Raw genomic sequence first — 12,993 nt, forward strand, 5'->3', positions numbered from 1 at the left:
ACCGGCAAGGCAGAGACCTCTCTGGACCTCTTGATTTATCCAGCGGGTGTAACTTGGATCGTCAAGATTCCGTCCACACTTTCATCTGAAAAAGACTTTTCAGGTCTGCTCTGTTTAAGATATCCCAGGAATGCTGTGTTGGCCTGTGGGACACACACCAGGACAGAGATTCTAGGAGACCCTCTGGAAACAAAAGGCTAGTGAGCTGGGACTTTAGTCAACTTCTATGAAAAGCAATTAGAACAATTACGGAAAGTTACATTGTTATAAAATCCGGATTGTTACTTTGTTGTTACTTTTAAATGTTGAAAGAGTTACAAAAAGCTGCAGCTATTGTTAAGGTTCCAGGTCCAAAAGTTGAGCACCCCTTCATTCCTCCCAGCCCCCAAATTAAAAACACCAATCTCTAGTCTGGATCAACTCAAAACCTAAGTCCATTTCTTTTCCTGAACAGTTTACTGGGGCTGCAAAAGCCACCATCTGGCTTCGTCTAGCATTAATAACTAGACAGGAAGACAAGACTGAAGCACTTTAGTGACTGAATAAAGAGCCTGCCTAGAATGTAAGCTCTGTACGGCCAGGGACATCACCAGCTCTCACTTAAAACCGCAGCACACAAAGGATTTGTGGGTACAAACTGGAACCCCAAGCCTTGGAGTCGCAGAGACCCAGCTCCAAGCGCAGCCCGGGAGTCACGTGACGCGCGCTCCGCTCGCCCCGCCCCCTCCAGCCCGGGAGGTCGCGCCAATCCAGGGATCGTGCAAGTGGGCCGGGCCGCTCCGATTGTCACTGACTGAGCCTGTCGCCTCATCCCGGTCCCCAGCTCCACGCTCCAGGTCGCCAGCCAGCAAGGCGTCCCGAGCCCTCGACGTCCTGCCCCGCGGCCTGCGTTCTGACGCGGGGCGGTCCGAGGGAGCCGGGCGGAGCCTCCCCGCGCCGTGCGGCGTGCTGACGCGAGCGGCGAGCGGGGCGGGCCGGCCTCGGCTCCTCCCGCCGCGGGCCCACTGGCCGCCCGCCTCCCCCACCCTCGGCCGGTCAGCGTCCCAGACTGCGTCGCGCAGCATCGCGTCGGCCCGGCCCGGCCCGGCCCCCGGGCAGATGCCCCGAGTTGCCGCTGTCGCCGCCGCCGACTCGGCCGGTGGCGGTGTGGGAGGTGGGCGCCTGGCCCGGGGCCGCCGAGCGTGACAGACACGGCCGGGGCCGCCGGGGGCTGTCGGGGCCGCGCGCGGACCATGTATTTCCTGAGCGGCTGGCCCAAGAGGCTGCTCTGCGCGCCGCGGAGCCCGGCCGAGGCGCCGCTCCACGTCCAGTCTGACCCTCGGAGAGCGTTCTTCGCCGTGCTGGCCCCGGCCCGCCTCAGCATCTGGTACAGCCGAGTAAGTAGGCGCCGGCGTCCCGACTTCCCCCGAGCGGCCCCTGTCCGGTCCCGACTTCCCCCGAGAGGCCCGGATCGAGTCCCGATTCTCCCCGAGCGACCCTGGCCCCGTCCCGACTCCCTCCGAACGACCACCGTCCGGTCCCAACTAACCCCGGGCGACCCCAGAACCATCCTGATCACCCCACTATAGTGACCCTGGAACTGGCGCGACTGCCGCCGAGCGACCCCGGACCGGTCCCGACTTCCCCCGAGCGACCCCGGCCAGTCCCGACTCCCTCCGAGGGAGCGACGGCGGTCCCGTCCCAACTAACTACCCCCGAGCGACCCCAGCCGGTCCCGACTTACCCCGAGCGACCCTCGCTCTCGAGTTGGAGCCGCGCGCGGACAGTCTCCACTGCACCCCAGTCCCCGCGTGGCACCCACAGCCGCGCGCCAGGCCTGGAGCTCCCTGGCGGAGCCCAGACTTGCCTGCCTCTCTGCCCCCATTGCCGCCGAGCCAATCTGTTGGAGCGTCCCCCAGCACTCCCGCAGCTGTGGCGTCCCCGCTCCCCCACCCCCCACCCCCTTGCTTTAAAGGTTGTTGTTTAGTGGAGTTCCGGAAAGCCTGTTGGTCTTTACCAAGTGTCAGAATTTACAGTCCTATGGTAACTGATTTCTGAAAACTTAAAAGACTTGTTGGGTTTGAGTGTAGATGTCTGGTAACTTTAGCTCCGGGTCTCCCCCACACATCACGGACTCCAGTCCTTTTCTTGGCTGCTCTTGGACTCTGGAGAGCTCTGCTGGGATGGTTGGAGAGCCGAGGAGTTCACATCTGTCCGCGCCGCACCTGGAAATTATTATTTCCAGGCTTGGAAAGAGCATGGGGTCAGAATTCTTTGCTTTCAGCCCTGGCTTTTCTCTTTCCTCCCGTGCCTTGAGTTCCGAGTAGATAAGAGAATTAACTTGAAAAGTAAGGGGTGAGTGGGCTAGCCCCCGTCCGGTTTTTGTTGCTCCTGGACATCTGTTTGTAAAAATTACAGAATTCTGAGTTTTAAGATTGCGCCCCCCCACCCCCACCCCCGCATTCAGAGAGACAGTACTAATCGATGTCAGAGTGGTGGTGGTCTTGAAAAGAGACTAGAGGTTGGTTGACCTTGCCCTTGCTAGATATGTGAAACACTGGTTTTGGTTTGGTTAAACCCTTTAGATCTCTGCTTATTACCACGGTGTGCTGATAATGCCCTTGATTGTCCGCACACACAGCTGTGGTAAAACCGATGCTAGAATTTAAGTAATTTAATTGGTTTCTCTTTTACTATTACATAGTTAGGCTATTTGTCACTAAGTTTTGGCTGACCTAATTTTCAGAAAGGTATGAAAACCGCAGGTTACTAAACAATTACAGCATCAGCAATATGATACTCAGATCCGTGCTGAATTGAATTTTTAAATATGTGCGTTGTAAATGTAAGTTGGTACCTAAGTGAGATCTGTTTTCAACTTATGAGCAGTTGAACAACTTTTATGTAGTGCAACTGTTTAAAGTTAATAGTTGTTTGGAAGAACATAATTAGAAGTTGAATTTTACATTGTTTTCTAAATTTAGTAGTTTTGTTCGAATGTAACACCTTTAAAATCTAACCTTTTAATTATTTTAACCCCTAAGGATAAAAATCTGATTCATGTAAGTTTAGCATGGTAGGCCAGAAGCTTGTAGGCTACCTTCTTCCCCCTCACCTCCCCACACATGGACATTAAAATGCGCTCAGTTGTCCTGTGGACATTGTGACATGGATAAAATCTGTTTGGATTGGGAGTTAGATGTAGTGTATTGGAACTTGTGCATCCTCTGTTCATTCCCTTCAAACTCCCACTCTACACACCTGAATCTCACAAAAGTACCTTGGTTACTACTGATCTCTAGTGTGTAAAACTTAGAATTTTACACACATACAAAACAATCACACACAGGGAAAGAAAACGTTTTCAGAGGGTAGATTTTGGGGAATATATGGGTTCAGAGGCATAAAGTGAAATAAACTTCTGGGCTATGGTAGGGAGCCTACAGGGCACTCTAGGTTTATAGTTAACCTGAAACTCTGTGCACTAGCTTTGTGACTTAGAAAATCATGCTTAAATGAGATGATTCGAGGTCTGACTATGTGGCTGGGGAGTGGGAACGGTGCCAGGCTCCACCTGCCAAGTCTCCTTCTCTTGGGATATATGTTTGTAGCTTTTCTTATCCTGTGAGAACGTTCATTTTAACTTTCTTATTTCCAAACTTTACAACACAGTGTTTAGGTTCAAAATATTAAAAGCAAAACTACCTCTAGGTAAATCAAAGAGGCTATCACTTATACCCATAACTTGCTGTATGTGAAATTTTGATTACCCATTAGACTATGGGAACATTAAACTAAAATCTCTAAAAATAACAGTACATTTTATGGGTCTTCTAGTAAACTTTTATGAACCAGTTATAGCTACCTTTATTATGTACTAAATTGCGATTTGAAATCCCAGTGTTTTAGAGTCATATCTGTTCAGACTAATTTTCTAGACAAATTTGGAAGATACATGTGAATGCTGTTTGGTTTATGAACAAACATTTCTATAGATATCCACTTCGCTTTTTGATAATTAAAATAGCACATTTCATCACTAAATTGGGTTTGTTGCTTGGTTTTCAGTGTGTTGTGTTACTAGAGGTTTGCCCTTTGGACACTGTGATTCGAATTCGGAGTTCTAAAACCCAGTCCAGGGGCCAGTCAGGCCTAAATACATGGCTCAGTGGGGAGAGTGCTGCCTGCCATCCCTGGTGACCCACACAGTAACAGCAGAGGGTCACTCCTGCAGGTTGTTCTCGCCTTCATGATTATGTGCTTGCACAGCCACACAGAAATACACTAAATAAATAAGTAAACAAACAAATTAGTAATTTAAAAGCCTACTGGAGTCTATAATAGTGTTACCCACACTTTTTTGGAGCTAAACAACAGCCTAAGTGGCTGTTTTAAAAAAATATTTAGAACATGGGTTGGTAGCTCCTTCCTGTAATCCAAGCAGGATTGGGAGATTGGGAGGATGAGGCAGGAACTGCTGTGAATTTGGGGCCAGCCTGGGCTAGCATAAGGGCTAGCCTAAGACTTTGTTGAGGAAAAGGAAGGAGAGTGGGCTGGAAGGAAGGAGGAGGAGGGAAGAGAAAAAGAAAAGAAAGAAAGATTTAGTATCTATGTTAGGATGGGATGGGATATTTCTATTAAGAGAATTGTAGAATTCAGCTCGGGGCATTGAGCTCCCCCATAAAATGGGTATTACATGTCATGAACTGGGTTTTGTCGGATAAGGAGGACCGTGGATATTCTTTTAATAGACTCCTTAACTGTAACTATGAACGACTACATATGTGAACCTTAAAATATTTAGGATGGTTTCATTCTGAATTAGGTACGTACTCATCTCAATTTTCAGGTCACTGATTTTGAAATATTTAAATTACTTTCACAAGTTTTTTTGAATGCTAATTGTAAAGGATAGCAAAAATAGGCAGCACATGAAAGTAATGAAGGGGCTTATTATATAGAGAAAACATTTTGCCCAAGCCTTCTGTTGTTGTTGGTTTTTTTTGTTTGAGACAGAGTTTCACTGTGTATCCCTGGCTGACCTAGAACTCACCATCACACCCAGAGAATGAAAGTTTTTTGAGTTACCACTGTGGGCTGCTAATAGAAAGTTGAGATTGGCAGTTCATTACTGTCTCCTAAATAATGTATTTGAGTAACCCTGAGCAGAAACTTGCATTCCTGTTGATGTGTGCTAATAGTGCAAAATCCCTGTTACTGTGTACATGGAAAACACAGCAAGGTAGATGTCTCAAGAGCCAAGCTATAAGTATATAATTAGCTGTGTCCTCAGGAAGGCTGTTTAATTTCCATCTCCTTTTCTCTAATAGTCGTATTTCACCTTTTCAGCTCTGTTACTGCCTCCAGAGGCCTTCCTTATAAATCCACATGTCTGAAAGTCTTCTAGGGTTCGCTTTTTGTTAAAGAATAAAGTTCAAACTCCTTGGTTTGATATGAGAGCCACTCCTGTCCTGGAATGCTCTCTTGCCTCATGTCTGATTATTAGTATATTACCTATCCTTCAGCTTCTGTTGCAACCCATCTTTCTCCATGAGTCATTGTTACCTACCATAACCGGAAGGGTTCACTTATTGATGAAGTTCTGTTTTGGGGTTTTTGCCTTCTTGCTTTACTGAAGCATATATATGACAAAAAGTGTAGAACTTATGATATATGGTAAAATGTTTTTATATACATGTGTAGTGATAGCTATAATCAAGCTAATAAGCATGCCCACCACCTCACATAGTTCTTTTATGTGTGATGAAAACACTTAAGCTCTACCTTAGGCTATAGAGATAGCCTAGTGGTTAAAAGCACCTACCTGCTCTTGGAGGGGAGCCAGATTTAGTTCGCATGCTGATGCCCTCTTCTGGCCTCTATGGGCATAGGGTACCCATTTAGTGTATATACATACATGGAGGTACACACTCATACATATAAAAAAAATCTTTTTGGCCTCCCTCTGACCTACACACACACACACACACGTTGTAGCACATGCATGACCCTCACCCAACACACATATTACTATTGTATAATAGTAATAATGAACAAATTTCAAGTTATAATACTATTACCTGTAGTCTCCAAACTCTTCATTAAATTACAAAAATTGACTAGTCTTATAACTGTGTATTTGTATTTGACCCAAATCACCCCATTCCCTCCACTCCAACTTCTGGTAATCTCTGTTCTAGTCTTGGTTTTTATGAGTTTTACTTCTTGAGATTTTACATATGTAGTAGTTTCTGCAGTATATGCCATCCTTTGTCTGGTTATTATTATTTCACATTATTCCATTAAAAGTTCATCCCTATTGTACTAAGTATCCGGATTTCCTTTTTTTTTTTTCTTTAAAAAAAATAAAAAGGACCAAATACTATCCCTTTGTATACACACATTTCCTTTATCAGTCCATCTGTTGACAGTCACTTAGATTGTTATGGTGACTGGAGTAATGCTTTAGTGAATACAGGCATGCAGATAACTTTTAAAATACTGATTTCAATTCTTTCCTTTGTACATGTTTGAACTAATACTCTATCTATGCTCAAGTGTACACGCAGATAGGTACTGAAGTTATAGGATTATGAAACTATATGGTTCTTTTAAAAATTTGTAAATACCCCATATGGTTTTCTATAGTTTCCGTATCAATTACAGTCTCACCAGTTTTGAGAAGTTCCCTCTTCTAGATCCTCACCAACATTTTATCATTTGACTTCTTGGGGAAATCCATCCTAAGGGGTACAGAAGCGCTATCTGACATGACAGCTTTGATGTGCATTTCCCTGCTAATTGGCAATTGGCATTTTTTTTTTTTTTTTTTTTTTTTTTTTTTTTTTTTTGGATGAGGATCATCGCTGATGTGAATGTTTTGCTGTTGGCTTTATGAGTTGCTAAGTATCTTGCATCTGTACGAGGTGTGCACTCTCTCCCTTTGCACAGGCTGCCTTTTCATGTCATCAGCTGTTTTCCTTGCTGGTTGGGAGCTTTTTAGATTCACATATTCCCAGTGTTCATTTGCACTTTGCTTCTTTGCTTTTGGTGCCATCCAAAACATTTACCAAAACCAGTATCAGGGAGCTTTCCCTCCATTTTCATCAGGAAATGGGGTGTTTCAGGCCCCGTGTTTAATTTAAGTCTCCAGTTGCCCTGACTTGACCTTGTGGATGAGCGCTTTTCCTTCCCATTTGGATATCGAGGTTTCCTGGCACCATTTGTTGAAAAGACCATTTTCCCTGTTGTTCAGTCTTAGAGTCTTTATCAAAGGTGCGGTGAGGTGTGTAGGGTTGTTGGGGTGGGGTGCTTGGTTTCTCTGTAAGGTTCTCTTCTGTTCCATTGATCTCTGCCTTGTTTCTATCCAAATAGTGTGCTATCTTGGTTGCTGTACCTATACATTATACTTAGAAACCAGGTAGTATTAATGCAGTATTGTTTCTTGTTTGATTGCTTTCACTCTTTGGTCTTTTGGATTCTCTATGAATTTTAAGATTGTTCTGTAAATTTCTATGAAAAAAAATCATTGGAATTTTAATAGGGATTATACTGATAGTATGCACATTTAAACAATTTCAGCTCGTTGTCCATGAACAGGGGATATCTTTCCATTTGTGCCATGTTCAGGGTCTTACAGCTTCAGTGTCTCCTGGTTAGTTACATTTATATGCTAGTTTACTTTTGGAAGCTGTTTATAAATAGGATTGCTTTCTTAAGTTCTTTTTCAGTTTGTTTTTAGTGTAAAGAAACAGTGGTTTTGTGCTGAGTTTTTATGTCTTGTAACCTTACTGGCTTTGTGTGCTTATCTTTAGTTGTGGAATCTTTAGGGTTTTCTGTATTGCACTTCTTCCTTGGACTTCTGCTTTTATTGTAAATTTTACACTTATGCTTTATTTTTAAAGCTAAATTTAAAGCTCTTTAGGCAGCAAAATTAGCTCATTTCATATTAGCCAGGGTGTCTTGAACATAGTACAAGCCTGTAAATTCTGGCTACTTAAGAGGTTGAGATAGGATAATCATTGCTTTTCAAGCAAGGCTACTTTCTCATTTTTACCCACATTAGCTTGCTTTGGGATTTTAAATATTCTTTCCTAGATTTTTCTTGTTGTCTAAAGGAAGATTAGTCCAATTATGTTTCTTTGCCATTACCTTAAGTTATTTCATGGAAAAGAATTTTGTATATTTTTACTTTTCTGGTTTTGATAGTGTGGGCTGTTACCTCACTATTGTTTAATAGTACTTTACTATCAGTACAATTTATTCTTATTTGGCCAAGGTTCTATGAATCTTATGTGATTGGAAAATATTTGGAAACCACAAATATCAAAAAGATTTGGTACTTATAGTGTTAAGGCTGAAAAATCACTGTTGCATTTGAGATCCTCTGGTAGTCGATTGTTACATAGCAAAAGGGCTCTTTTGGGTTTTTTTGTTTTTTGTTTTTTTTTTAGAAAGTTCCCTATAATGAACGTATCAGTTGGGCCATTTCTCTATAGTCTTGAGGGTCCCTTGAGCTTTTGTTGATGTTCCTTCTTTGGGTACTATTTACCCAGATTCCTTAAAATGTTCCACTGAAGTCTGTCTTGGCTGTGTTTTCCATTATTTTATTACTTGGAGTCTTCATGCTACCAAACAATGATATGAATATGAAAATGGGAAACTGAAGAGCTGCCCAAGTGCATTATTATCACCTTGCTTAGCCCATGATTGTATGCTGCACTATGTCCCTGGATTCCTACTTACATGTATCGTGTTTTTCCAGAGTAGGTTATAAACTTTATAAAATTACAGTTTTGGTAGTTTTTATTATGTTCTATCTTGTAACCTTTAATAGGCATTGACTGAAATCTCTGTGCTTCTTATTTTAAAAATAAACTTAATTTTAAAAGCAGATTTAGGTTTTCAACAAAATTAGGCAGGAAGAACAGAGAATCCTCAAATAATGTCTGCCTTTCCCTCAGTAACTTCCCCTCATCACATTTGTTACAACCAGTGGCCCCACACTGACCAGTCATTATGGAAAGTACATATTTACCGTAGTGTTCCTCCTTGCCATCCTGTGTTCTATGGGTTTTAAGAAATGTATAATAGTATAGTATGTATTAATTAACTTTTTTTACTCTTACAAGATATCTGAGATCATGAGCTTGAAGAGAGGGACGTTTGTTTTGAGTCACGGTTTGGAGGTGTCAGTCCCTGTTGGGAAGGCCTGTTGCTTTGGGGTCTATGAAGAAATCATACACGATGATGTGAATATATGGCAGAGGAAGCCACTCCCCGTCATGGCAGCCCAGAAGGGGAAGGGGCAGAGAGGAGGGACCATGGTCCCAGTATCTTTTTCAAGTGTATGCACCCAGTGACTAATTCCATTTCTTAGGCCCTCCCTATTTTTTCCTACCTCCCAATGGCACCAGGTTCTTGGAACCAAGCTTAAAACACCCAGGTCTTTGGGGAACGCTTATGACCCAGACCATAACATATTTGGTGCAGTACGTAACCCTCAGTGGTCGTGTATCTACTCATTTCCTTCTCCTAGCCCTCATGACTCCTATTTAAATCAACAACAATAAAACCCACAACCAAAACCAAAAAGATCTGCCTATCCTTTCCAAGTTATCATATAATCGGAACTGTAGAGTATTCATCTTCTCCAGTAATAATGCATTTAAGGTTTCTCCATGGTTTTTCATTTCTTGATGTCTGGATCTGCCATAGTCAATCAGTTACTGTGAAGGGATATCATGATTACTTCCAAGTTTGGGCAATGGATACGAAACTACTATAATGTTTGTGTTCTACTTTTGTTGTTGTTGCCATTTAAACAGGGCCTTTCTTACTTTCTAGCTTAGGCTAGAGACCTAAGCTAGTCTCAAACTCACTAACCCAGACTGGCCTTAAATTCATGATCCTCTCGCCTCAGCCTCTTAAGTGCTGGGAGACACCACGCTCCTGTCTTTAAACTGTTTTTTGTATGAACATGTTTTTAGCTCCCTTGGATATATAATGAGTAAATGCTACCTTATATGATCAGTGTGTTTGGATTTGTAAGAAGGTGCCAGTTGTGTAAAGTGGCTGTAATCATTTTGCATTTTCAATAGCAAAGAATGTGAATTCCTATTTTTCTATCATATCCTTGCTAGCGTTTGGTGTCAATCTTCTGAATGTTAACCAGTATAATAGGCATTTAATGGTCACTAGCTAGTTGTTTAATTTGCTTTCTCTAAGGACAAAGGATGGTGAATATCTTGTGGGACGATTGTTTTCCATGTGTATTTCTTGCTTGATGATTGTTGATCTTTTGCCCAACTTTTAATTGGGTTGTTTTGCTTGTTACTGAATTTTACACTCGTATATTTTTTTATAGCTGTTCATTATTAGGTGTTTGCAAACATGTCCTTTCTCCATGCCTTCTGTCCTCATTCATATTCTCTCTCTCTCTCTCTCTCTCTCTCTCTCTCTCTCTCTCTCTCTCTCTCTCTCTCTCTCTCTGGATTTTTGAGACAGGGTTTCTCTGTGTAGCCCTGGCTGTCCTGGAACTCACTCTGTAGACCGGGCTGGCCTCGAACTCAGAAATACACCTGCCTCTGCCTCCCAAGTGCTGGGATTAAAGGCATGCACCACCACTGCCTGTCCTATCCTCATTCTCTTAATAGCATTTTCATATAGAACAGCTTTTAATTTTAATGAAATATGAACCATTTTAGATATAGATATTAACTCTTTGAAGGAAGTCTCTGATGAATCTGAGGTCATCTAGGTTTTTACTATGTTGAATTCCAGAAATTTTACACTTTACACATAGGATTTTGATTTATTTTGAATTCTTGAGACTTGTGTAAGGAATGCATCTTGATGAACGTTTGTGAATTGATTTCCATTTATTCTAGCATTGTATTTCTTTGCTCTTTGACAGTGATCAGTTGACTGTGTGAGTCTGTTTTTAGGCTCTCCGTGCTGTTTCTTTGGTCAATTTGTTTCTCTTTCTGCATGTTTACTGTGGCTTTATGGTGATAAGTTTTGGATGTAGTATTAGCATTCTACATTCTTCATCATTCTTTGTATTGAAACTCTTCATCTAAAGTTTAGAGTTAATTGTTGGCATCCTCCAAATAACTCCTGGGATTTGGGTTAGGATTGCAGTGTATTTGTAGATCAAACTAGGAATAATTGATATTTCGACAGCATTGACCCTTCCTGTCCATTTATATGGAACACTCATTTATTCTTTGATATCTTTCACTAGTATTTTGTATAATATTTCTTATGTACATAATCATTAGATTTAAAACACTAAATATTTCATTGGATAATGACATATAATTGGAAATGTGCTTTTTATTATAAATCACACTTTTTTATTATTGGAACATATAAAATGATAACTCGTGTATAATTTTGTATCTTGCAGCCATGCTGTCATTGCTTAGTTCAGAATTGGCTGTTGCTTTTTTGAAATTTTGTATATGCCACTGTTATCTGTGAGTGAAGACAGTTTAAAATCCACTTGGCCCTGGCACATGGTTCCTTGGTAGATTCAATTTGCTAATATTTTGTTGAAAATTTTTGTATACAAATTCTTGAGAGTCGTTGGTCTGTTGGTTTTTGTTTTTCATGTAGTACTTTTGTCCGGTTTAGGTAGGATAATGTTGGATTCACAAAATGAATTAGGAGAGCTCCCTGTCCACTGTTGTGTCGTCTTAGGGAAGGTTATAGAGAACTGACATTTTGTTTTTAATTATTTGGCTTAATTCACCTATGAACATATTTGGGCATGGTTCCATTTTGGAAAGTTACTAATTATTGATTCAATTTAGCTTATTCTGTAGATATATGCATAACTAGCAGCTTGCTTTTCTTTGGTAACTTACATGGACTATTGAAGGTTGATGATTTGATATTATGCAACAGCTTAAAATATTTCCCCTATATTCTATAAGTAATGTTTAAATTTAGCTTATATATGTTTCTATGATATACTACTAAAATCAAATATATCTATTTTCTTCCAGCCTAGTGTGTTAATTGTAACACACAAGGAACCAGCTAAATCATCTACTCAGTTTGGATCTTACAAACAAGCTGAATGGAGACCAGATAGTACCATGATTGCAGTGTCAGTAAGTAGACCTTTCAAATTACTATTATTTGTTTAAGGAACTATAAAGTTGCATTTAAATGGAATTTTCTTAGATGATGTTATGTTAGTCTTTCACACACATTAATCTTTCTTTTTGTGATCTAAAGCTGCACTGATTTCTGTGGGCCTGTGCTATCCTACTTTACCCTTGCAGCCACTGTGCCTTCTTTGTCAACTTTATCCCTTCTGCCATCCCCAAACAACACTGTGACTGTGTCCCTTTCTTTGTAATCTTCTGAGCCACCCCTTCCCCTAGCCCACAGTTAATGTATGTTAAGAGAAATAAGAAAATAAGTTAGGGAACTTAGTTTTTATTTACCCTATCTTCCATCCTGGAGACCAAACTGGAGTCTTGTGAATGCTCCACAAGTGGTCAACCTCTGTCCACTTACTGTTCTCTTCACTGTTATTAGCTCATCTGTCTGCTTGGAGCTGGCCTCTTTCTAGTCTGTGGACTATCATGTTGACTGAGCTGCTCATCTGAAAATGTTCCAGATGACCAAAAGTACCAAGTAGTTCTGTGCTTCTTGGAGCAGAGTTGTAGACCTCACAGCCACATAACAGACCCTGCCTTTAACCTCTGAGCCGTCTCTTCAGCCCCAGTTGTTCAATTCTTGATGAGTTATCAAATTGTATAGTACTGCTGTTAGAGTTTATCTGTAGTGCGAGCGCTGAGTTTGAGAAGCTGAGACTCACTCTGGGTGAGGCACCGCCTGTATAGAATATCTCCAGATTCATAAAATACTCACTCAAGTTAGAAAACTCATTATGAATTCAGGGCAAACTAAGTGGATTCCACTGAGAAGAGCATTTTAATTGAAAGCAGAAATAACGTAATGGAACAGGAAAGGACATAGTCGGACAGATCCCGAGGC

The 12,993-nt window shown here is 41.7% G+C and overlaps 1 protein-coding gene across 1 annotated transcript in view; it reads left to right on the forward strand.

Moving 5' to 3' along the window:
* The first annotated feature begins 998 nt into the window (after positions 1-998).
* The window catches only part of Ric1 (RIC1 homolog, RAB6A GEF complex partner 1), an 84,723-nt gene continuing 72,728 nt past the window's right edge, over positions 999-12,993 (forward strand). The window contains exons 1-2 of the mRNA XM_021151804.1: positions 999-1,376; positions 11,991-12,098. Of these exons, the coding sequence (XP_021007463.1) occupies positions 1,233-1,376; positions 11,991-12,098 (252 nt within the window). The 5' untranslated portion in view covers positions 999-1,232. The remainder of the gene's footprint in view (positions 1,377-11,990; positions 12,099-12,993) is intronic.

This window comes from Mus caroli, chromosome 19, assembly GCF_900094665.2.
Source record: "Mus caroli chromosome 19, CAROLI_EIJ_v1.1, whole genome shotgun sequence".
NCBI lineage: Eukaryota > Metazoa > Chordata > Mammalia > Rodentia > Muridae > Mus > Mus caroli.